Source organism: Condylura cristata, unplaced genomic scaffold, assembly GCF_000260355.1.
Source record: "Condylura cristata isolate star-nosed mole 26May11 unplaced genomic scaffold, ConCri1.0 scaffold00024, whole genome shotgun sequence".
In the NCBI taxonomy this organism is placed as follows: Eukaryota; Metazoa; Chordata; class Mammalia; order Eulipotyphla; family Talpidae; genus Condylura; species Condylura cristata.
Window position 1 is genome coordinate 34576709 of NW_004567125.1, and position 25310 is coordinate 34602018.

A 25310-nucleotide genomic window follows, 5' to 3' on the forward strand; every position below is an offset into this window, starting at 1 on the left:
TTGCCTTGGGAACCTGCACTTGCTTGGGGCTTAGAGGAAGTCAGAAAATCAGGCTCACGGGCCTGGGTGTGGGAGATCTGTATCCCTGGCTAACTAGAGAGCTGGAATCCCACCAGGGAAGGATGGGGGGCTGCCCCATGGGAGAAGGAGACTGAGATAAAGCTTGTCCTACAGACGCCAACTGCTACAGATAGCACTCCCCTCTTTCTCTCTCCATTCTTAGGAGTGAACTGCTCCTGCACCTCCTGGACCTGTGATGGGATGGTGCCTTGCCCACCTGAGCCTCCCACCCTCCTACTCTGGCCCACCTGCTGGAGCCTGAGCTGAGGTATCAGCTTGGAGGCTGAGTGGAGCCAGTGCGGGGGACCAGCAGGTAGTATCCCAAACACCTGGTGGGATGCCTTGGTCCCACTTTCGACTACAGGATCAGGATGGGCAGGGACCCCACCCAAACCTGGAGCAGGTGCTTCTGGCTCCCTGGCTGACTCCTTGCCAAGGCCGTGGGACAGTCTCGAGGCGCACTGGGTGTTCCCTCCTGGCTATGGTCAGCTCACTGCCACACTGGGCCCTGGAGGCACTGGGGCCACCTCGAGGAAGCTGGTCCAGAGAGGAGCAGAGAACCTCTATCTTGGGCTGTACAGACACCACCTTGAGGAGTGAACAAGACTAGAGAGAGCTAGGTGAGGGTCACACGTGACCTGCTGTTCACCCCGGTTAAAAGGGGGCTGTGTTCTCTTCAAATCACTTCTAGAGCTAAGTCTTGTCTTGTCCTTTAAATGTTCCTGTGCTGCCATAGAGCACAGTACACAGGGGTGCGGAGAGGGACGGGAGACAGAGTGGTTCACAGGAAAAGTGCACACAGCAACCCTCATGTTAACTCACATGTTCATTAAGCACTTGCGAGGTACCAGGGAGCAGGAAAGCTGCCCTGGGCAACTCACCTGGTAGCTAAAGCTGGGTACTTAATGGGCAGAGTGCAGGAGCTCAGAGAGAGGCCCTGAGAACAAGAAGGGAAGTGGGGAAAGGCTGTAGCAAAGGGAGGAAACACGTGTCAGCTTGTTGGTGTCTGAAACAGACTCAGCTGGACAAGGGGGCGATAGAAAGGCATCGAAACAGGATGAAGTCCCATGGCCCACTCAGGGCCCACGGAGATGCGCATCTGCTGAAATACACAGTGTCGGGTGGGGGCAAGAGGAGAGGTCTCCCTGAAATGATCAGCGGATGCCAGACTCTAAGAGGCCCCTAAGAAGCTCACCTAAGAAGATGCCACCTCCGGGTTGGCTGGACAGGAAGGCAGTGATGGGAACAAGCTGCCCAAGGTGATGCAAAACTCCAGAAGAGAAATCCCCCTCCCAGAGACCCAAGACAATCAAAAGTGTATGTCTACATACATACTTTTACACAAATGTTCACTGCAGCAATATTCACAGTTAAAAAAAAAAAAAGTGGAAATAATCCCCCAAAGTCCATCAACGGATGAAGGAATTCACAAAGTGTGGTAGATCCATACAAGGGAGCATTATTCAGCCATAAATAGAAAGGAATATTTGCTATAATGTGACTGACCCACAAAATCATGCTGAGTGAAAGAGCTAGTCATGGAAGGTCACACAGTGTAGATCCCACCCATGTGAAACGTGCAGATGGCAAACCCACAAGGTCAGAAGGCAGCTGGGTGATTGCCAGGGGCCAAGAGGCCAGGGAAGAGCTGCTGGCCGCTATGGTAAAGGGTTAAGAGGAAATGATGGAACTGTCCTGGATGCAGATATGGTGACATGTACAGCAGCGTGAATGCAGTACATGCCACTGACCTGTGCACTTTAATAGTGAATTTTATTAATGCATTATATCCCAAAGAAAACAAATCCAGATAGAGAAGCTGAATTTGGAAAATGGCAGTAGGGGTGAAGATATAGGGTCACTTCTATGCCACCACAGGGCCATATCAGTTGGTAGTGAGGATTCACATTTGGGTAGCTGGTGACGCCCCCAGGTATGGGATAGAGAAAAGAGGAGTGTGGTGAGGTCAGTCACTTAGGGACAAGAGGGTGGGGTGTCACTTGGACGCTCGTCAGGGATTAGTTGAAAAGAAATTTGGAGATCACAAGGAGGAATAGATCCAAAAGAAACTGAGGGCTCAGCAGGGGATGCAAGTGTGCACAGAAGGATGGGTCCTGGGCAGCTGCTCCCCAGCACAGAGCCCCCAGAGAGCTTCCATCCAGGCTTGCAGGCGTACCTTGAGGACTATAACAGTACTTCGTTCACTGGGCTGTCGTGGGCTCAAACAAGATGGTGCTCAGTGACACTGACAAGTCGCTCGGCAGTGCAGGAAGAGAGGAGGAGCGTGGCAGACCCCAGAGAAGCCGAAGCAAGTGGACACAGGTGAGGTACGTGGCAAGAAAGGGGTCGGGACCCCTCAGGGACCTGTATTCAGTGCATTCAAAAACCAACCAGACCAAACAAATGTAGGTGGCGAGCCAGGAGCTGGAGAGCGGGCCCCACACAGCAAGTTCTCGGGTCCTCGACCAAGACATGTGGGATGTGTGGTAAGCGAGCTCCCATCCCCAGGGCCCCCCTGATCCGACGTTTCCACTCTCTTTGCCCGGAGCAGCAGCCCTGCCCTCAGTGCAGGGCCCAGAGCTCAACACATGGCACCACTCAATGGTTTCTGGCACCAGAGAGGAATTTATTTCCTGGACGAAGCAGCCAAAATCGTTCTGCACCTTTGTTCTCCAGCATGGTGCAGTCGGAGCCGACATTTTCTAACGGGGCCAGGGAAGAGCAACTCAAAATGGATTCAGGGAGGGTGTGGGCTGAGGATCAGCTGACAGGCAGACCATTCTGCAGTCTGGAAGACTGATCAGGGGAAAATGGACGGGTTGACGTATAAAGCACACCAGGATTTCTAGTAAATTTGCTAAAGTCAAATCCCGAGCTTGGCAAGCCACCTGAAGCTCTATAAAAGGGTCAAACTAAGACAAAAAGAAATCATAGTTTAAAAACTAGAACAGGGAGCGGCTTTGAAGACTGCACTACCTCAGACAGACTCGTGTCCTGGGGAAAGGGCTGCCTCGTGGGAGACTGGTGTTGTTCTGAGATGCGAAGGGCACTCGTGGGTACTGAGTGGGAGACACAATTCCCTCCACACCCAGTCCTGAAGGTGAATCCTGGATGCCTGGACCTCAAGTTCAGGTTCTGGACTGGAGGTGTCATTGGAGAGGATGGACTCCTCACCTCATCCCACCCTCTCAACGGCCACCAGAGCCATGATCGCCTTGTCCTTGCGTCAGGATCTGCTTGGCCCTTGACCAGCCTGGACCTTGCACCCTTTACAGATCAGGCCAAGACAAAACTCTTGGAGGAAGAGAACAGTCTCAGGCTCCCAGAGTCACCCCTCTTCTCCCTTCCCTTCCCTTTCTCACCACTCCTGACATTCACGCGTGGGGACGTGCACAGACACAAAAAAAGAAGCTTGTGTTGCACAGGGATCTGTGTAGAATCACTGCCTCGCAGCCTATTTACAGACATTTTACCAAACAAAACATCAACTCCCAATGTTTGACAGGAAGCCCCTCCTCTCTTGTCAGGAGCAATCCCTCCTAAAGGGGGTTCCCTGCGATGAGCAGCAAAAACCCCAGGAAGGGGAGAGGGAAGAAAAGGAGCTTGTGAGGCAGGAGAAGGTAAAATTATAAGGTTGGAGCTGTCAAGGCAAAAAAGGGGGGAAAAGGCAAAACGACTCCACTATTAGGGACTCGGCATGAAACACAGAATTCACTACAGCTGAAAATCTCAGTGCTTTGTCTGCTGAAAACACAAGACGCGGAGGTCCGCACAAGACTAGGAGGACATCAGAAATCACCCCCCACACAGCTACTCACAAGTGCTGACCATGTCATAAGATACACCATGCCACCCCCCACAAAGGCTGTCTCTGCATGAACCATGCAAACTCTTTCCCAAGGGGCACTTGGAGGGGCCCAAAGTTGGAAACAAAGTAGAAAAGCAGCAACAGCCCCTGGCATATGGCTGCACCCCTTTTGTCAACAGGAATGAATAGTGGAGGAAGGTTTCCTGGGCACAGCTGAAAAAGAGCAAATTTGGGTTTATTGGCAAGGCCTTCACCCTGCCCTGCTCTGGGCCTCAGAGGGGAAGCCAGGCCAGATGTGCACTCTAGAGAAGCCAGGGAGGAGAGAGAGTCGGAGGACGCAAGGTCTTCCATCCCTGCAAAGTTTCCTCTGGCCCAAAAGTGCTTAGGAGGCTCGGTAGGCAATGAGGACAGGAGAAGGGATGGGGAGCAAGGGCAAGGGCAGATATCTGGGCTCCCCACTTTCTGTCGGGGGAGGAAGAACCATGGGAAAAAGGAGAAGAGTGGAAGGGTGTGTCCTCGGCCTACAATTCCCTGATGTCCACTGTGAGGTCTACACGGTAGAGTGTTGGGGGGCCCACTCTCTCCTGCCTCTCTAATGATATCTCTGCCAAGTGCCTGGGCTGAGTCTCCAGGAGATTACCAGGAAGTCCTTGGATGGAGCTCTGGCCTGACTGACTCCTCTCCTAGAGTCAGGGTTCCCCACTGTGACACCCCTGCTGTGGGGGCAAGCCCAAGAGTCCTAGGAGAGTTAGCAGTTAGCAGCATCCCTAGCCCCACCCATCAAATGCCAAAGGTAACCCCACCCCTAGAAGTGACAACCAAAAATATCTCCAGACTTTGCCAGGGGTCCCCTCCAGCCAGACTTTCCACCACCAAGAACCCCAGTGTTATATCACCTGTGTCCTCTGCCAGCTCTGGGCTAGTGCTGGATCAGAATACACACTTGTGTTTGTCCACGCAAATCAACAGGGCGACAACTATCAAGCCCCCTCGGAACAGAGCCACTGTCCTGCTCTGATAATCTGCACCATGTCTGCTGCACTTTGTGCCCATCCCTTCATCAGGGAACCAGTAGGTCAGGTCCCCCCACAGGTGCTCGCAGTTCCCCTCCCACCCTCCAACCTCCATCCTGACCTCCCCTGCCATCCCAGAGAACTCAGTGGGACCTCAGCCTGCCTCCCAGGGCCTGACGGTTCCTCAAGAAGGGCTGTTGTTCCTGCGCCATATCAAAACAGAGGGCTATAACAGCAGCTTCCTGTGGGCTGGTTCCCCCCCCCCCCAGCGCAGCCAGCTCCTGATGGTGGAGCCACAGCGCCCTGTAATTACGGCAATTGTAATCTCTTTTACTAACAGGTAGATTAATAGCGAGGCAGGTTCACAAAGAGCCCCAGAAAGAAGCTGCTCAGCTGCTGAGCAGGAGGGAAAGGCCTGACACTTCTCCACAAGCGCACACGCCACCAACACCATCCTCGCTCACAGGCTGCACCAGGGCCCCCCAACCCCCACCACACCCGGAGTCATGCCGGGTAGGGTAGCTAGCTGTGCCTAGGGCTTGGCTGGCTGTGGGGGAACTTGCTGGGTGTCTCAGGCCAGGTAACCACTCTCTCTGGGCTTCCATTCCCTGTGGGAGCAATGAGAGTGTGAGCCTCGAGACCCTAGAAGTTCCTCTTAAGTCCTGAGAGTATAACTCAGTTACATTCACACACATGACCAACCCACACTTGTTCACAGTCCTCACCTACAGACCCTAGGACAAATGTGTGTAGACACATTTGTTGTTCCTGCGCCATATCAAAACAGAGGGCTATCTGTTTTGATGGACACTGCAAAAAAAAAAAATGGATCAAGCCTCAGAAATCCACACGAAGAGGAGGGGGGACAAAGGCTGCTTCTGCCTTGCACTGTCCAGCACGATCCCCTCCACTGCGCAGACTCCCTGCGAGACCCCAGAGCTCCCAGGCAACTCCTCCTGGGCTGAAGACAGTCAAGTTGTGGGCAAGATGGAGCACAGAGTAGAAGGGGTGGGGACAAGAGCACCAGAAGCCCGGGGCGGGGCAACTGAGCTAGTTCAAAGAGGAAGTACAGGAGACACACAGCAGGGGTTTGAGGCCAGTGAACACGGGCACATGCACACCCAGTGAGACCTGGCAGAGGGAGCAGTGGGCCCAAGTGTCACACACAGACTGGGCGTCCGGCGGGTACTTTCTCTGAAAAGCAGAGTGTGTGAATCAACATGGAATCACTGCACCTCCTCTGCATGTGCAGGAGGTCATGCTCCCCATCCAGCAGGCCGAGGGCCTGGTTCAGATGCTACAGCGGGACCAGGGTCAGCAGCAACTGCTTCCTCAGAAGCTGGGAGTGCACATGCACGCAGCCACCATGGCCTTGCACCTCTGCAGCCGTGGTGGGAGCTACTGCTGTCAAGATGCCTGGGCAAGACCATGGCTGGGCCCTGCTCACTGCTGGGCAGTGCCTGGGCTCCCCAGCCAGCTCCTGGTCTGAGGGAACTAACAGCACCATGTGGGGATCACTGGGACCCCACCTTTCTAGCATTGTTATGGGGGGAACCTCAGACTCACATAAAAACACAGTTTGGAGGGTGGGGGTGTGAAATCCTTGTAGTGGACAACAGCACGTGTTCCTCAGAAGACATGTGAGCTGATGCAGCAGGCACACACCCGTGACAAGGATAGAGTGTGCGGGCTCATAAAAGCTGCAACGCGACATGGTGTGGCCATGATAGGTGCGTGATGTGCGCAAAGCCGGTGGTGTCTTTGTGGGCTCTGCGTAGCGTTCACAGGGTACAGCGGGGGGGGTGGGAGTGGGGGGGGAAACATGCCAACTGCCAGCATCAAGTTTCCAGACAACAATTCGACAATATAGATTTGGCGTCCAGGAGAGCCTATCTCCTCAGCCTGGTATTCAACTGCTAAGAAGCCTTGTCTACAGTTCTTAAACATGGCTGCGCGGCTTAGGACCCCAGGACATCCATCACAGGAGAGCCAACAAATTAAGGCTTTGGTGTGTGTGTGGGGGGGTGACATCAGCGTGGCACTTCAAGTCTCACACAGCCACTGGAATGCATGTCTATATTTCTTTTTAAATAAGCAACTAGCACATTTGTCATAAAGGCTAACGTCTCAGTCCCCCCCAAAAAAGGGACAGAAGTCACTAAAGATGTCGGAAATTAAAGGTAATATAGTGGATAGGAAAAGATACTAAGCCACCAAAAGTTAGTTTTTGAAAAAGTGGACATGGGAGAAAACAAAACAGTGTTAAAATTTAAAAGTAGCACCCAAAGGTATTTTATACCATGAGCTATAATTTAAAATATATATTTATGTGCATGAATAAGCATTGAAAAAATGCAATAGAAGGTTAATAATGGTTAAATGGTAGAATTTTGATAATTTTTATTTACCCCTCTGGACGCTATCCTTGGTATTTTTAGGATGAATGTGCCCTAATCACATAATCAGAAAAGTGCCTTTTAAAACACAGTGATCAAGTGAGACTGGATGTATGTAGCTTTCCCCAGATGGTAGAGGCCAGTCGGCGGGTCGGACTCTGTCTGCAGGATGGGCTGGCTTTGGACTCTGGAATTTTCACATTCAAGTGGATTTCAGCTCAAAAGACTGCAGGAAGAGGGCAAAGCCAAACACTGTCAGGCTGCAGCATGCCACACTCCTGAGACTAGGTGCCAGGGCTACCCTTTCACGACCAGGGGACTTTAGAGAGGAGAGGATATCTCCTGAAAGTCAGAGACAGGAACCTGGGGCCTGAGGACAGAGGTTCAGAACCAGGAAAGAAGTAGCTGACTGGAGAATCTTAAGATGCTGGGAGAGAACTGGAAACTCGCTGGAAAACAAGTACTTGACTAAAAGGTCTGGGACAAGTAAAGAGGCGACAGCCCCAGGAACGTGGCTGTTTAGAGTAAGAAATGCACTGTTTAATAATTCACCATTAAGAATCAAACCCAGTCACCAGAGCTGGGAGCACAAATAGCAGCTGGGGGATGACAGTCATCTCCGCTAGAGAGGCTGAGGGCCAGAGGGGTCCCAGGAGAGAGAGTGCAGGAAGAGCCAGTCGCAGGCCCAAATCTGTATGCACGAGAGGAGTCGGGAGGACAAGGCTTCTGAGGAAAGGGAATGTATGTGAGGGGAGCCCCCCAACAAAAGGCAAACAATCCCGAAGGGCCCAGGGCCACTCTCTGCCAACCCTTGCTGCAGGGCATCCACCAGACTAGTGTGGTGGGGAGACCTGGCTGGGCAGGAGACCCAGTCCCCTGACAGCTCGAGGCCCTGCGGGCTGTCTGTGGAGGACTGCGAGAGCAAGCGGAGCCGGGACTATGCGCTGAGACAGCAAACGCCAGACAGCGGGTGGGGAAAAGGCTCCTTCTGTCCAGCCGGGCCAGCCAAGGAGACAGAGGGAAGATCTGAGTGATAGTGAGGCAGCTGAGCCAGCCCACCCAGCACTGGCCCCTCTCACATGGGGACATGGCATGGAGGAGGGGGCGATAAGAGAGAGGTTCTTTCCCTATTTTCCTGATGCACTCATCTCCATAAAAAAGGAAAAAACTTTTTTGAGAAACTAAGCTCCTTTTAGCCTGTTAACCCACAGCTTCTCACTTGTCAACCACATTCCTTCCAGCATTCTGGAAGCATCTACTGTTCCTCTCTGTCAAGATTCTCCCCTAAAGACGCCCATTCTGAGAACACACCAATCTTACGCCCTCACCCTTTCTCCCTTTCTTTACCAGCCCCAGTTCCATTTTATGCCTTTGCATCACCTCAAGGATGGGCTACACTCATCTGATGGTAATTCAATATTCAAAATGTGTTTATAAGGCTATATAAAACTAAACGTTGGGTGAGAGACAGATGTAAAGGCAAATAAAACATCCCAGTTCCAAGATGCCAGTCTATTGAAAGAAACCTACGAAACCTACAAAACTACAAAACCTGTGTAAAGTATCACAGGGAAGAAAATCACCAGACCCCAAGTCAAGCCTGAATGCACCTGGAATAAAAATGGGCATCAGTAATAACGAACAGTTATATACCAGAGACAATTTATGGGGTGGAGTGGGGAATGGGTTCAAAAACAGTGGGGGTAGGGAAATGCACTGGACTTCGGTGATGGCACATGGTGGTTTGGTGATGGAAAGCCCAAGGGGATTACAACTGAGATGGAAAAATGCACAAAATGATGTAAAAGTAAACTATTATATTATTAAAAAAAAAAAAAGTAAATCAGGAAAAAAAAAAGGGCATCACCCAGCTGACTGTTCACTCTTGCCACAGATTCTCCAGCGTGCCTGTTCCATGTGTTGGATTCAACTTTTGAACGTGGCCTTGGGATGGAGATAGCTAATGAACATGAATGGGAAGGCAGGCCCCACGGGTCTACGGAAAAGGCCCTGTCTGTTATGCCAAGGGGAACACTGTGGGGTTGTGCTGATTCCAGACACAAAGGCCACTATGCCTCAGAGTAGTAATCCTCAGGGTATTGCCAGCTTAAGAGATGTGGCCAAAGGAGAGACACATCAGGGGGGCTGCGCCACTGTGGGAGCACCCAACCTCTCCCCGGGAGGGAGCACCAGGGCAGCTGACACTTGCCTTTGCCCGCCGTCCAGAAACAAGGGAATGGGCTCACCAGGGGCATCCCTGCAGCCAGAGTGCTCTGTTGGAGAGGAACACAACTCGAGAGGCCTTGCCAAGCCAGGCTGGCAACTGAGTAATTGTATTAATGAATCTCTGAGTTACAAAATCTAATATTAGATGGTGGCTTCAAGACCATTGTTCTCAGTTACTGTCCCAAGTGGCCGAGAACACTCCTGGGCGGCAGCAGGGCTTGAATAGACTCTGTGTGTGTGTGCACGCATGTGCACGTGTGTGTATGTACTTGTGTTATTCAATTTAAAAGAAATGCATACATTTGAAACTATGCCCAGAGATCTGTGTGTCAGACCCACTTTATAAACCATGATACCATAAATAAATGAGAGAAGTCTGGCCCCTCTTCTAGGCAGGTTCTCTCCTTTGGCCACATCTCTTAAGCTGGCAATACCCTGAGGATTACTACTCTGGGGCATAGTGGCCTTTGTGTCTGGAGTCAGCACAACCCCACAGTGTTCCCCTTGGCATAACAGACAGGGCCTTTTCCGTAGACCTGTGGGGCCTGCCTTCCCATTCATGTTCATTAGCTATCTCCATCCCAAGGCCACGCTCAAAAGTTGAATCCAACACACAAGAGGGCAGCCCACAACCCAGCTGCTCTGGTAACCCAGGTGCAGATCAAATCACTACACCAGCATCTTGGCCATTGTCTGCAGGCCCTGTCTCAGAAACAATGACCCAGTAGGCCTCACTACACATACGGTCAGGGCTAGAGGGAGCCAGGTAATCTGCAGCCAGACAGTAAATTAGACAGGTACTAACAGAGGTGAGAAAGAACGTGCTACATTCTTGTAACTATGTCTTATGTATGTTGTGTAAAGAGTAATCTGCTATAACTGACATCAGGTAGCTTAGAAGCCAGATGCTACAATAGAATTCAGTTCCCATTTGTGAAGGGTTTTTTTTTTTGGGGGGGGGGGGGTGACAGAGGCCTGCTCTGGTGGCTGGGAAGTCTGGAAAGCAGACTTTTAGGGAAACAGCCCTGGCCCTGGGTCTAGCACACCAGGGGGCCCTGTGGGTCCAGCAGCCACAGTGACCTACTCACGTCCACTCAGGAAGAGCTGGCCTGAAGGGCGGGGAAAGCAGACAGGTTTGCCTCTTGAGAACTTTCTGGTAAGTAGTGAGGGATCATAGTTTAGTGGGGTTTTTTTCGTTAATTTTCTTTAAACTATGGGTAAAAGATTCACCCAGAGCTGTCATATCTGGCAGGGTTTTTTCTCAGTGCGATCTCAGCTCAAAAGCCCCATGATTCCCCAGAAAAGGTCTTTCAAACCCAAAACCCTGCATACCACAATCAAAGCATGGAAGACAGAGCAGCAAGGGCCCCAGGGGGAGAGAGACATGGGTTCCATCCCTTCTCCCTCCATGGCAGAGCTCCTTGACCTGCCACCAGTGACATTTGGACCAAATGATTCTTTTGTGAGGCCTTAGCTCCGTCCTGTGTACTGGCATTGGCTCACTAGATGCCAACAGCACCCTCCCCCTCAGTGGGGCGAGGCCAGAGATGGTACTAACCAAAAGGGGCTTCCAAGTTGCCAAATATTCCTTGGGAGGCAAAAGCTACCCCTGGTTGAAAATCAGTGTTTTAGGGTAAACCAGCCAGCCCTGTCTGTGGGGGACAGAGGGGTTTCCCAAACTAGGGACTTTTGATTTTGAAACCAGGAAACTCCTGGGCAAACTGGGATGAGTTAGTCAATCACCCTCCTTCTCTCTCAACTAACTTCAATCCCTCCATCTGCCAACAAAAAGCATTTCCTCCTCTACCCTTAGGGAGTTGAGAATTAACTCTTCACCAGCCCATAACTACCTCTCACTCACCTAAAAAAATTACAGTCCACTACACAGCTTCTTCTGGGGCCAATATTATTCTTGTCTCCTTTTTCTCCCAACATCATGACTTCCACGAGGCTCTCTGAGACTCGCCAGATTGCTCACATATTTTTTACATTACTAATGCCAAAACTGGCCTAAAACCTCTGGTCGGGGAAGCAGCCCCACCCTGGAGAGGACATCACTGGGCATGGAGCTCCAGTTTGCCCACACTCAAGTCCCTTTCTTCAAGCTGCACCAGAGGCTCGGCGATGTCACCAGGGAGAAGTTAAGATTGAGAGACACCATTCACCATCATGATGGCCTCACCCAGCCTAGGGAGGGGACCAGAGACCCTCTAAAGAAAAGATGAAAGCAAGTGGAGTTTCCTGACAGAGTTGGCTGGGTTGAATACTCATCTCTCTCTCTCTCACATACACACACACACACACCCCACCCAGTCCTGCCTCAGGGTGCCCCACCCCAATCATCCCCCTCACACCCCAAGCATTCTACTCTTGTCTCCTCCCTTTAAAGGCTACTCCCCAGTTAGTCCCCCCAACCCCCAAGGCACATTCCTGTAACTAGGGAAACAATGATGTCATGTGGCCAGGTGGGGCTGCAGGTCCCTCCTACCACCCCCTAACTAGGTACCATGACTGCCTACGTCACCACTCAGAAATTTATAGCCCAGCGCTGGGTATTTATAAGGTGGCTCTGGTGTGACCACAGATTCAGTGTGGAGCTGGTGGCTATTTATAGCCAGAGGATATACACTTATTACACTCCCCCTCTGTATTCTGGGCCATGTGTTATATAATTGCCATTATGCAATAACGCCCATTATATAATAATTATGTGCTAATGGGGATATAATCTGCAGGCATAATAAGGACACATTCCCCAAGGGCTGTACTCAGCCGGCCTCCTGCAGGCCGCCTCCAGGGATCTCCTGATCTCTCCACACATTCCACCCGTCCACAAGAGTCACCAGGTGTCACCCTACTCCCAGCTGTCACCAGCAGTTTCCCGACCAGCACACACAGGAGCAAAGCTCTCTCCAGTTCTTCTGCCCCATGCCAGTCCTGGCCTTTTTAAGCCTGAAACAAAGAATTATGATGGGGTATGTACTGAAAAACTAGGGACACTTCACCCCCCATTTTAAGAAAGGAAAAAAAGCAGCAGCAGTAGCTGCCCCTGGAAGGAAACTGAAGGGTCTAGAAAAGGCTCCAGGATGCCAGACCAGTTGGCAGAGGGTCAGCCTCACACAGCAAGCACCTTAGTCTTCCAGGAAAGAACTGGGGAAGTGGCTCCAAAGGAGAGGGGCCGAGTCACACCAGGCACAGTCAAACAGGCCACTTCCCAGTGGTCTCCTTCTTCTCTCAGTGGCTGCCACAGCTCATTGGTGGCTGGGGTCCCTTGGGGGGGCCACTTGGGGTGTGGGAATATCTCTCAATACGGGCTGAGGCTGGGCCCGACTTCCCCCTTAGAGATACACACCAGCAGAAATGTCCTGGAGCATAATCCCGGCTGCTTAGACACAATGCACATGCTACTGATCACCCTGTTCCCAGGAAGGACAGGCAGAGAATGCCACCCGGGGGGTTTGGGTGGGGAATAGAACAGGGCTATAGGCCCTCCCTGGTGGCTCAACGGGTTAGGATGCAGCATTGCAAGTAAGCCACAGCCACTTCAGTGCAAGATCTATCCCTGGCCCCAGGGGTGATCCACATGGTGCAGCAGACCTCTCCTGTCTCACCTGCTGCTCTCCTCAGCAGTATACTTCATTGATCTGCCTGTTCTGCTCCCCACTCTGTCTCTGGTGAATCCTCTCACTGCCCCTGCACCTCTGCCCTGTACCACAGTTCTGTATGCATAAATAAATAAATCTTTAAAAAAAGACAGAGAGAGGCCCTCCCTGGTGGCACAGCAGGTTAAAGCACAGCACTAGAAACTAAAGCCACTTCCGCATGAGTTCGATCCCCGCCTGCCCCGGAGGTGACCACATGGCGTGGCAGACCTCTCCTGACCCGCCCGCTGCTCCCCTCAGCAGTGTACTTCGTCGATCTGCCTGTTCTGCTTCCCGCTCTGTCTCTGATGAATCCTGAACTCTGGCCTGATCCCCAGTTCTGTATGAATAAATAAATAAATCTTTAAAAAAAAAAAAAAGACAGAGAGAGAACAGAGCTGTAGGTCCTGAATCTGGGTGATGGAGATGCAGGCCAGAAATGGCAAGGGATGGAGAAAGCTGAAGATCATAGTGGCACTTGACAGAGCCAATTCAACTAGCCCAAGTACATCATCTACTCTTAAAATAGAATGCTTGTATCTAAAAGTTATGTGATACACAAATTGATGAAAAAAATTAAGAGAACCTACAGGGATCTGGGAAGTGAGTTTCTCTCAGGCGCGGGAGGATGGTTTGGGGAACCCATCTGTCTCTTACATTTCTCTATTGTTTGAATTTTTTACAAAGAATGTGTTTTACTACTATAACTCTTTTATAATATAACTCAAATACATCACTTATGAAGAGGAGTGCTAAGGCTCAGGTAACAGCTCTGGTCTCTGCATCCTGTGCTGTAGAAACAAAGGTCTGCTGCTCTCTGGGGTCTCCTAGGGCCACAGGCTCATCACACAGGCCTTGGTTGCCCTGAGGGGCAGATCTACTCCAGGACCCCAATCAGCAGCCCAATACAGGGAGACCAAGACACAAGACATCATGAGAGTACTCAGCAGGAGACTCGGGTGGACTCATGATGCCCACAGGAAGGAGGAGGAGCCCCCAGAATGCCCAGGGTCCTGCCACAGTAAAGGGGAGCTGTAAGGCATCAACTGTGTTCGCAGGCTCTGTCACCAAGTGAGAAAAGTTAACTGAGGTCCTAAGTCAGAGAGGCAAGAGATGAACAGTCTATCTAAATCCTTCTGTTTCTTCTCACCCAGAGGTTGTCAGCAGGGGCAATTCTGTCCCCAGCGACACTTCAAAATACCTGCAGACATATATGGTTGCCTCACTTGGGGTCAACTAGCACAGGAGAGACCTCATGACACTGAATGAACTGGCACAAACATCAGCAGCGCCAGCATTGAGAAACGCTGCTCTATGGGAGCTGACATCTGGGTGAAGACGCTAAATCCTAGCTTACTAGCCAGAGCAGTGGAGGAACTAACTGTGAGCTCGCTTCTTACACAGACCAGCCCCTCAGCGTACAACGTGGTTCCTCTCTATACAGTCCCATGTTTTCCAACCTTAAGAAAAGGTTAAGTGGTGAGAGTCTATGCAAAAGGAAATAAAAGACAAGGAAGAGCAGATTATTGCAAAACTTCCAGTGATCACCCGGTTAATTAGGACAATTATTTTTATTTTAATTTCAAACTAAGAGTCTAAGCAGATTCCTAGGATAAGGAAATGACAGTGAGGATCTGGGATACGAAGACCAGCAGACTACGCCTGAACTTCCCACACTCTATGCCTGCCCTCCTGGGTACTCCAGAACATGTGAGTGGGGGAACCAGGGGGGACACTACAGCATTCAGCCACCTGCCTCATCTATGCTAGCATACTGTTTCGTGGTTCCAGGTGGGGAAGAGGCTTGGTGTGATGGAGAGGTCCAGGACCCACTGTCTATACCTGACTCACAGGTTCAGCAGATGAGCACAAGCTGGGTCCACCCCCCTAGACAGTACTGGAAACCTGGGGGCTGGTACTGGCTCCAGTGGGCACCCATACAACTTTCTCCTCTGAGACTCCGCCAAGGACAGCAATCTGGTGAAGTTCAAGGACTGAGGAGACTGGCCCAGAGAAGCCTGGTGCTCAGTGATTGGGAACCAGGGTTCTTCTTCCAGAAGTTCATCATGTGAGTGGGAGTCCTGGACATCTCTGTCCTTGGGTGGGGGATAATAATAGCTGCCCTCCTCTAACATTCAACCATTGTGAAGAGGGCATCAGTTCCAAGGAAACTCAGGCAGCTGACAAAAAGGTCCTAAGTCCTCAGCTATCTTTCAAGGTACAAGTGAAACAGGTCATTTTCCAGGAAGCCTCCCAGGTCTATGCGTCTGGCTTTGGCTTCTAACTCTGCACAATGCGACCCCATGCATGTCACTTGAATACACACACATGTATTTGGGAGCATGGGTTTCAAATTAGACTCCAAATGAGAATTTAGGTAGTTAATATCCAGATAGCACTTAGTACAGTGCTTCAGTCATACTTAGCCTTCAGGGGGAAAATGGATTTAAAGCAGTAATGTGGACCAAAGGTGACCCTGCCTCATCAAGAGAGAAAAAGAATTTGCTGGAAACCTGGACAAAGAGGTGCCCATTAAGTTATTGGCTTTCCCCCAATCAACAACAAAAGGTGGTCTGGTACCCTGGGGCAGTGGCGTGCCAGATCATCATTAAGATATCAAAAGTGGGGAGAAGAGCCAGAAAATACCCTCCCCCCACCCAGAGACAGGTCACTGTAGCTGGTGGGGGAATCAGTCATTTGGGAGACAGATCCACAAAGGGCAATCCCGAAGTATTTTTTTTAATTCCTGGAAGACCAAGAAATCAAGTATTAGATGTCCACACAGATGGAGTAAGGGACCCAGGCCCTCAGGTCCCATGGCCCAGCCCAAGCAGCCTTCCTGCCACAGCCCCTCTGCCTGGTAGGACCCTCTTCTAATGCCGACAGCCCTGCGGCTCAAACATGCTTAAAATGGCGACAGCGGCCTGCGAGGCCGGGCGTTTGTCGTGCTGTTTTCCATGGTGCCCTTGGTGCCAAGAAAAACCTATCATCAGAAATGCCATCAGCTATATTTATCTATCTCTCAGCCCCCCAGCCTCCTGCTCTCGTCTGCCAACCGGGCCTGCAGAGCCCCCCTCACCCAGTGGGCACACTTCCCTGTTGCTGACGCCCATGACCACCTGCCCAAGTCTCGCTCTCCAGAGCTCTCCTCCCCAGCCCTGGCAATCAGGCCTCCGCACGGGCACAACAGACAGGCTACGCCCCTTCTTACTAGTATGTTGGTGCATCCCCACTGTCGAAATAAGCACCCCAAGAGGCACTGGTCAGGGCCTCTCATCTCATACTTTAGACGCATATGGACCTCGGTGTCCTTTCATACTCGGCCCCCTGCTTACGGAGGCCGGGGAGGTACTGACCTGCCCTTAAAGTCCTCCAAGCTGTGTTCTGTGGGAGGAGTACCCACATTGTGATGCCTCTCAAACTGGACATCACAGAGAATCCAGCACAATGGGAGAGGGACTCATCCCAGGGCAGTAAGCATCACTGCTTGCATGCTTGCTGGGCAAACCTCTCATGCCTCTACCTCATCCCGATGGACAGCGGGAGCCCTGGTCCATCCGTATTTCAAGCATTAAGAATTTCTGAGACGAGTGTATGCTTAAAGGGCCCCTAACCCTTCCCATTCAACCAAGATGGAGACAGCAGACTCTGGGACAAAAAAAAAAAAAGAAAGAAAAAATGGCAAAGTCAAAGTTCAGGACCACTCACATCTTTACAGCTGTGATGAGGCCTCAGTGAGGTACGTGACTAATGAGGGGGAGTCATTTGGTGCCAGACTCTTCATCCACTCCCTGCCCAGGCAGCAGCACTCTAACCTGACCTCAGGCCCAGTACACACGGCTGAAGGGTGAGTCAACCACTATATCCCAAACCCCTGCAACTCCTCCACTTCCTCTCACTTGGAGACAGCCCTCACCAACTTCCCACCCCAGCTCTCTCCCCAGAAGGTCACTGCTAGCCTGCAAGCCCCTAACTCAGAAGGGAGTTCTAGGGAGGCGACTCCTCTGAGAATGAAGCAACCCAAATAAAAATTTTAAAACCCAGAAGCTCTTTCTCTCCTGTCCCCTCCCCCTCCACTGGCAAATGAAAACAAACAAGAAATCAAAGAGGCCTTTTGTGTGAGCACCGCTGACACGGCTGGGGCCTTTGAAAGGACTTCTGAATCGGACACTGAAGGATAAAATAACTGAAGCGTGGCAGCTCCTGAGATGAGGCAAAGAGAAAAAGGGGTGGAGAGGGAGCTACCTTCTTCCCTGGGCAGAAAGGGGGAGTTCAGCTGTACCCTCTGGCCAGCTGCTGCAGGATGCCAGAACAGAGAGAACCATGCCGCCCTCAGCCCTTCAGACCACCCATACCCCTCGGGCCCCATGTCTCTGCAAGACTAGGAGGTGGCCAAGGTGGGTCCTGCCCCACTTCATGGCCCCAAGCTGCCCCTCATGTGGCCTGCCCTATGGACCACTGCACCTTCAAGCCTCCAGGACAGTGCCTTCTAGAAGCGATCACAAGACCTGCACTAAACCCTGCTGGTTCCAGGCAGGATTCTCTCATTCTTAGAAGGGTTTTGGTCACAATAGGTTCACCAAGCGCATATTTCACAAATAAAGGAAATTCAATCATCTTTTAGCAATGCCAAAAAGTAAACTGAGTTCTCAGGAAGTTCCGTGCATCTGGACAGCCCAACCCTTCTGCTGCGGAGTGGCCCCATGTATATCCTACAGCCTATTTGTGGCCTGTACTCTGCCATCTCAAGCTCAGAAAGGGTGAGCTTTCTTTACCTTGAACTACAGCTTCCAACCCACCAGCAGAGTGTTTGCTACACCAAGATCCCCTGCTCCTCAGAGGCAGCTGGGACACCTGAGTGGAGAAGCTGGACAAAGGTGTAGGAGCAGACCATTATGGGAGACCCAGAGAACTAAGCCCGATGACCAGGTCAGGGCATTTCTGATCTCCTGTTTGGAGTCGTGCCCCATCTGAGGCCAGCCTGAGTCCCACCATCCTTCTGTGGCAATCCAGAGCCAGGTGACCCATGATTTGGGATGTCCAGAGCTGACTTCACAGGTATGTGACTTGGGCAATCACACAACCCCGCACTTAGTTTAATGCTGTAACTGCTGCCGCAGTACAATTCCTAATGATTCTGAACCAGGAGCCCCACGATTTCATTTTCTACTGGGCCCCAAAAACCATGTAGCTGGAAGGTTCTGCCAATCCAATGCGTAGCTACCTACCATAGTCGGCTAGGGTCTGACCTCACCTGAGGCTTCCACGTTCAACACCCAACACTGGTTTAGAGGGACACCTGGGGGTGGTGACCAAAATGGCAAAAGCACAATGAGTTTCGTCAAACGCTGAGGTGTGAGGGTCTGGCAACGCATAGCCTGGACAGGGGGTAGCTTCTGCGGAGCAGGGTGGAAAGGAGACACAAGAACTACTCCAGCACTTAAAATGCTGGCTTGTTACAGAAAAATTAGCTCTCATCTTGGTCACCTCTTAAGACAAAACTAAGACCCAAGGCAGCAAGGAAAATGAGAGGAAGACAGCCATGGAGTCACTGAATCATGACCATGGTGACTGCAGCAGCTGCTGTCCACTGCTCGCTGCCTGTGTCGTTTCTTTACCTATTAGCTGAGTTTATCCTCTGAGCTAGAGGAACATTAGAATTTTAAACAAGCAAAGTTGACCTTTGAGGGACAATGACATCTTTCCCGAGAGTTCCAAAGAGGACCCTATGTTAGGCTGAATGGTAACCTGTATGTCTCACTAATTTCAGGAATCTGGTTCCTGGGCCCTGACATCCTCACCAGCCCTGGCACCAGATGGCGCTGCCTCGAATTCCCAGACCAGTGGCATTTCTAACCCTTGAAAAGAGAGACAGTGGGTGAGATGGTGCAGGGGTCATGGCTGGGGTTAATTAACACCTACTCTACCTTTTGCCCTCGCCAAGGGTGGCTGGTGCTTCTGTCGCCTCCATTTCGTACCACTGAGGAAGGACATAGATGAGGAGCCCAAGGGCCCAATAGACAGCCTACCCTACAAATTCCTAAGCCCTGAGGTAGAGAAAAAAGAAAAAACCCAGAGTGTTCGTATATGCAGCAGGGTAACCTCATGCTTGGAAAGTTCACTTGGCAAATCCTCAGGTGCGGAGCAGACCACCGAGCCACTCATGGAGCACAACCTGCAGAGTCCAGACAAGGAGGCCACAGGACAAACAGTCCGGTTCCTTTAATAACAATGCCAAACAGCCAGAAGAGAAACCAACACCAAGGAGGAAGGTCCGGGAAGAGAACCATGTAGAGATTAGAGACTCAAGAAGTGGATCAACCCACTGCGACGTAGGGACCTGATTTAGATCCCGATTCAGACAAATAACATCAAGAGATAATAAGGGAAATGTAAATACTGACTTGCTACCTAACAATCCACTATAAAAATTGTGGATTATTTTTTAGGTGTGATAGTGTTGTGGTTATGTTTTATCAGAGTTTTTAAAGTGACAGGTACGAAATATTTACAGAGGAAAGTCTACGATGCCTAGATTTTCTTCTAAACAATGCAGCATAGGTGGACAGTAGGGGATACAGATGAATCAAGACTGGCCATTAGTGAGCATCTGTTGGCACTGGGGATGGGAGTTCCTTTTATTTGTGAAATTCTCCATAATAAAAAAGCTGAGATAAAGAAAAGAACCAACTGACTTCCTGAGCTCCGTGGGCTTCTACCACTCCGTCAGAGTGGAGCTGATGTTTCCAATCAGCAAACCATTTATTCCTTTCAGATTTTTTTCTTTTATTAGAATGGAGGCATAGGTTAAGAAAGATCTGTAAATGCAGGTTCACCTTTAGGGTTTTGGACATAGTCTGATGGTGCTCAGTGATTCTTCCTCACACAAGCAAAAGCAGGTAGGTCCTGTGCACCCCTCCAGATCCAGCCACCCAGCTACCCTGGGTCACCCCTTGGAAAGAAAAGACTTCTGCAGGAATGGATTGCCTTGTCCCCTTGCCAGCTTTCTCTGCTTCACCCTCTCCACCTGAATGGATAGACACAGGACACGCAGGAGGCTGACCCATAGAGGTCATGAGGCGTTCCAGGCAACTTTTTGGGTCGTGTGTTCTGAGAGAGGTATTCCTGATGCCACACTCACATCCTCTCTTCCCTTTCAACTACGCAACCTCTTGAACCCTTGTCAGGGCAAAACAAGGGCCCTGAGGGCCCTGGGTGAGGACAGTGCCACGCCCCCCCCTTACCATAATGCCTACTTGTCTTGTTCTAAACCCCAGAACACCAGCCCAGCCTGACTAAGTGCTTCAGCCAGTTTTAAGGAAAAAGAAAGCACTTCTTCTAGAGTCCAAAGCTACTTCCCTCTGGGCCTTTGCTGCCCAGGTTCCCATCCCCAATTTAAGCTGGAAGAAAGGAGTAAGTGGCCCCTAGCTGAGTATGCCTAGAGTCACTGATATAGAAAAAACTGTGTTTTGGGATCAAAGTGGATTTGGACTTTATAAATGGCGCAGCTCTGGAAGCCACTGTACCAGCTCATCCTCGTCATCTTGAGGCCACCTACCAAGACCTACTGGTGGCTCAATCCACACCATTTCCTCCCACTACGTCCTTGAGGCCAATCTAACTTAAATTCCAGCAAGAAAAATACTACTTTCACTGAAAAAGCTTCCATTCTCCATTCAGCTTTTGTAGAAGAAACTCAACCTGAAATAGGGCAGGGGTAGCCCTAGCTGCCTGCAAGGGGCATAAACTCACTCATATTCCTGAGCCAATGATGTTATTACAGCTAAGGCAGGTGGGGGAAAAAGTGGTCCCTTCTCCTGATACCAACCAGCCTGGTCAGTGCAAAAGCCCGGGGACTGGTGGGAATGGTCTATTCCACCACACACTTCATCCCGCCTCAGCTCTATGCTGACTACTGCCTAGAAGTGGGCCTAAAATACAAGAGGCCAGGGAACCAGGGAACCATTTCAGCTAGAGAGTTGGGTAGGAGGAAGCCAGCTCTTGAGAAAGATGAGATTCATCTAGGGGCTCTTGGGCTCCTGGACTAAGATAAGAAAGCACAGAATCCCCCAGAAGAAGAGCTATGTGACAGATACACTAGCTTACTCCAGGATCAAAGTCCCGCTCCTCCACTTCCAACACTACCAGAATGCACCCTCCCCACTCTGACTTGCTTTGTGGATAGAGGAAGAGGGCTTCTTTATTTTCTTTAGTCTTTCTCTAAAAAAAAAAGACAAGAGGAAGAAAACTGGCATGAGGCACTATGAAAGTCACAAGTCCAGGTGCAGGCCTTGAAGAATCCATGGAGAGGGGAGGCACTGCCTCCAGCCAACTAGCAAAACCACCTTTCAGAAGAGAGAATGAACAAGAAGAGAGACCTTAAACACCACCTCTCCCTCCCCAGAGTTCTCCAACCCAGAAACTCTCAGTGCTAATCCCTGTTGAGATTATGTTTTCATGCAATGTTGAAAGCACCCCAAATTTCATTTCTGGATGAAATCATACCACCACTGCCAACTTCCAAACAGGCAAGGGGGTGACCAAGGCAGAAAAGTGAGTTACTTTTCCTTTTAGTGAATGAATAGGAAGGAAGACACACACTCTCTCTTATTTATGGGGGAAAAACATTTGCTAGAGTTCTATTTTCACATAGAGAAAAGAAGAGAAATGAAGGGGGAAAATACTGGAATGGTGGAAAGGAAACACACACACACACACACACACACACAAAGGTTTGGTAGCCCCTCATTACAAGTTGGTTGGGCATAATGTAAACACACTTCTGCCTTGCTTAATCACAGAGTGCCGCCCGTTTAGGTTTCAAAGGCGGCAGTAAATTGGGCGTAGCTGAGTGGAGGCTAAAAATTAACCAGCCATCTCTGTTTCAATTTGTAAGAAAACAAAAGCGGAAAGAAATTATAAAAAGGGAAAGGGTAGGGGGATAAAGGAACAGGGGAGGAGAACTGAACTATCTGGACCTAAAAATGCAGAGTAGCATTGGAAAAGCAAAGCAGACTGGAACTACTTGGAACACAAAAGGAAAGGACATTTTTACAGAGTTGGTTGGTTGGCTGGCTTAAGACCTCTGAGGCAGCGATACTTCACTCTGAGCCATACCTCTGGAAAGCCTCGCTCTCACCCCCCTGCAAAGGCACAGGTCTGTGGGTATCCATCAAAGATATGGCCTCCAGGGAAGAGTAGAGTGCAAGGAGGCTCATTTCCACTCTCTCCAAAATCAAATTGCTTTCCTACTCGTGACAGTCAAATCCCAGGCAAAACGGATCCTGCCTGGACATCTGAGCCATTGCTGTCCTCACTCCTCTTTTCTATCCATCCCGTTTCACATTCTGGGGTTTTATAACTCCTCTCTCCACCGAATTGCTGCCCACCCCGCTGGTGCCAAATCGGCTTTTCTCCACAACTTGAGGAGAAGCTGCAGGGAAACCAGCAGCTGTTCCCCAATACTTCTAATTCATTTAAAATCAGAGCAGGAAGTGATGGGGGGTATATACTCATCTCAAACTCTAACCCTCCTGGATATTCTGGGGTATTCTGAGCTCTGGCCATAAGATATGCAGAATCTTTTAGATAAGAAGAGTCCTTCAAAGATGGATGGAGATGCATGAAAACTGTTAACGTGGCTTGGGAGCAAAGGAGGAAGAATAGAGAGGGTGGAGGGAGGCAGAAGGACGGTGCTGGTGCTGCGGGATGTGCTGCAGGCCCCAGCAGGATGAAGAGGCTCACAGGGCACTGTAGTTTGGAAATAGAAACAATAAACAGAACAAATGCCAGCAAGTAAAGTAAAATAGGGGGGTGAAAAGGGGAGTTGAGAATTAAGAGTGACCTACCGGGAGTGTGGACAAAGTAAGCCAGATAAAGATCCAGTTCTTTGATTGTGACTCCAATGTGATGTGGCTGGACGCACAGGCCGGGGTTCGAGCACTGGGGCGACTTGTAGAGCCGCTCTCCATCAGTACTTTCCAGGGGGATCCCCTTAAACAAAATCACCATGACCAGGTCCAGCCGCCACACCTTGTCGGCCTGGCGCAGGCAGTCAATCCGCCGGATCTTGCCCTTCTGGTCGGGGTTGGAAAGCACGCAGCAGGGGGGCTTCTTGCCTGTGATGGTCAGCACAAAGTCCTCTCGGAACTCGGGCCGGATGTCTTTGCGCAGCTTGGCCAGCAGCCGGGATGCCCACTTCTGCTTGATCTCGGGCTTTTCACCCAGCAGCTCGTCCTTCACAGCCCGCTCCTCGTCCTTCGACATCCGCTTCTCGTGCTTCTTGAAGTACTTGCGCTTCCGCGCCTGCAGGTTGAACCAGGTGTAGGAGAAGGCGCGGACGTGAGGCAGCAGCGCCTCGATGAACGGGTGGAACTCATCCTGCAGGCGGCAAGCCGGGAGCATGCGGGGCGAGGAGGGACAGGAGGAGGGGAAGACAGGGTGAGGGGGGAAGAGAAAAAGGAAAAAAGAAGCGTTAGAAAGGGGGCACAGGAAAAATGGAAAAAATCGCCTTCGTTGCCCGCCCCCCAACAAGACAATTTTCTCTTGCGATTGTTTTAGTAAAGTGTGGTCTGGAGCCACCAGCAGTCCAGCCAGCCGCTTGCTCCCATCTCAGCCTCAGCAGCCAGAGACACCCCAAGCCTGAGCACACACCTATTCTCTCTCTCTCCCTCTCTCTCCCTCTCTCTCTCACTCACATACACGCGCGCACAGACAACGTTGCAGTCCACACACACACGCTGCTGGTATCCCCGCCAGGCTCTGTCTCGCCCATGACATCTCCATGTTCTATCGCAGCAGAGAACTCGTGTCAGCTCGCCCTGGTGAGGGGTCCGGTCTGCGCTGACGCGGGTCCGACACCGGCCAGGTCTGGGCCATCCCCAAGAAGAGAGAACATGACATAGACTAGCGAACCACTCAGGGACAGAGCGAGGAAACGGATTTGGCTTCCCCTTCCCCAGGCTGTTTTCATTCTCTTTCCGCCTGCTCCAATTGGAACATCCACCCCAACATTTCTTTAATCAGCTCTAAATCCTAAATATGTGATTTCAGCTTTGTTACAGACACCGATACTAATGTTAATCACAGTAATAAGGAACAAAACACTTCTTGTTAGCACAAACAAGGTGGTAGTCACGGCCACATCAGGGTTAAAAGCTACATGGGGGCATTCTGCGGCCCCATCCCCATTGACCCCTTCACCTTCTTTTCCATTCGGTCAGGTGACAGAGGGCCAGGATCTCAATCTTTGGTTTTGGGATTTTTTTTTTTTTTGCTTGTTTGCTTGTATGAAGTTTAAATAATAATTGATTTTTGTTTACAAAAATAAAACTGGAAAAAAATAAATAATTACCATTGATCTGAAGCACCCGGCAAAGCCCAACGCCCCGATTCTGAGCTTCTGGACTCAACAGAGTTGTGAGTTGGGGGCGGGTGGGGGGAGGGTGGGGGAGGAGCAGGGGAGGAAGGTAAATGTTTTAGAGGGGGTTATTATTGGTGTTCTGGGGAATAGGGGCCGGGCTTGGGTGGATTCTCATACCCTTCCCCCTCCCCCCCCCACGCTCCATTGCACAGAAGGGGGAAATTAATATTTTTTTTGAAAAGGAGCAAAAAGAAAGAAAGGTCAGGGATAGCAAGCAGAGAGAGAGCGCAAGCTGGTTGCCACACACGCCAGGTAAACAAAAGCCAACAATTTTTTTTTTTAATTTCGCCTCCTGTGCATCCTCTTCCAGTTTAAAAAAATAAAAATATACAAAATTTAAAATTCAAAAGCCACCTCCCAACCCCCACCAACTCAACACCCCCTACCCCCTCCTTTTACCCCCCACCCCCACGCTCAAAACAAAAACAAAAACAAAAACCAAGAGGGGAAAAATCGGCAGCTGAAGAAAAAGGCTTTCGGCTTTGGCAGCGACACAGGGGTGTAAACTTCGAGCTGCCTCCCTCTGCCGCGGAGCCCGTTCGCAGGCAAAGGGGGAGCTCGCAGATTCCGGGGAAGAGGACGAGTTCGGACCGGCTTCAGACGGTCGCTGGCAGACGCGTGCTGGAGAGAGGGAGCAAGGGAGGGAGGAAGGGAAGGAGAGAAAGAGGGAGAGAGCGAGGAGCGGAGGACGAAGGACGACGTGGATGGGATGGGACTGTGTGTGTGTGTGTGTGTGTGTGTGTG

The 25310-nt window shown here is 50.8% G+C and overlaps 1 protein-coding gene across 7 annotated transcripts in view; it reads right to left on the reverse strand.

Annotated features, from left to right (window-relative positions):
- Positions 1-25310, reverse strand: part of NFIX (nuclear factor I/X (CCAAT-binding transcription factor)) — an 89919-nt gene that overhangs the window by 39679 nt on the left and 24930 nt on the right. For 4 of the 7 annotated variants that reach the window (XM_012729192.1, XM_012729191.1, XM_004688701.2 and 1 more), the window contains exon 1: positions 22993-23548. In XM_012729192.1, coding sequence (XP_012584646.1) covers positions 22993-23548 — 556 coding nt within the window. Of the gene's footprint in view, positions 1-22992; positions 23549-23878; positions 23980-24497; positions 24560-25310 lie in introns of those variants that run through there. The other 3 variants (XM_004688702.2, XM_004688700.2, XM_012729194.1) reach the window with 3 other exon arrangements.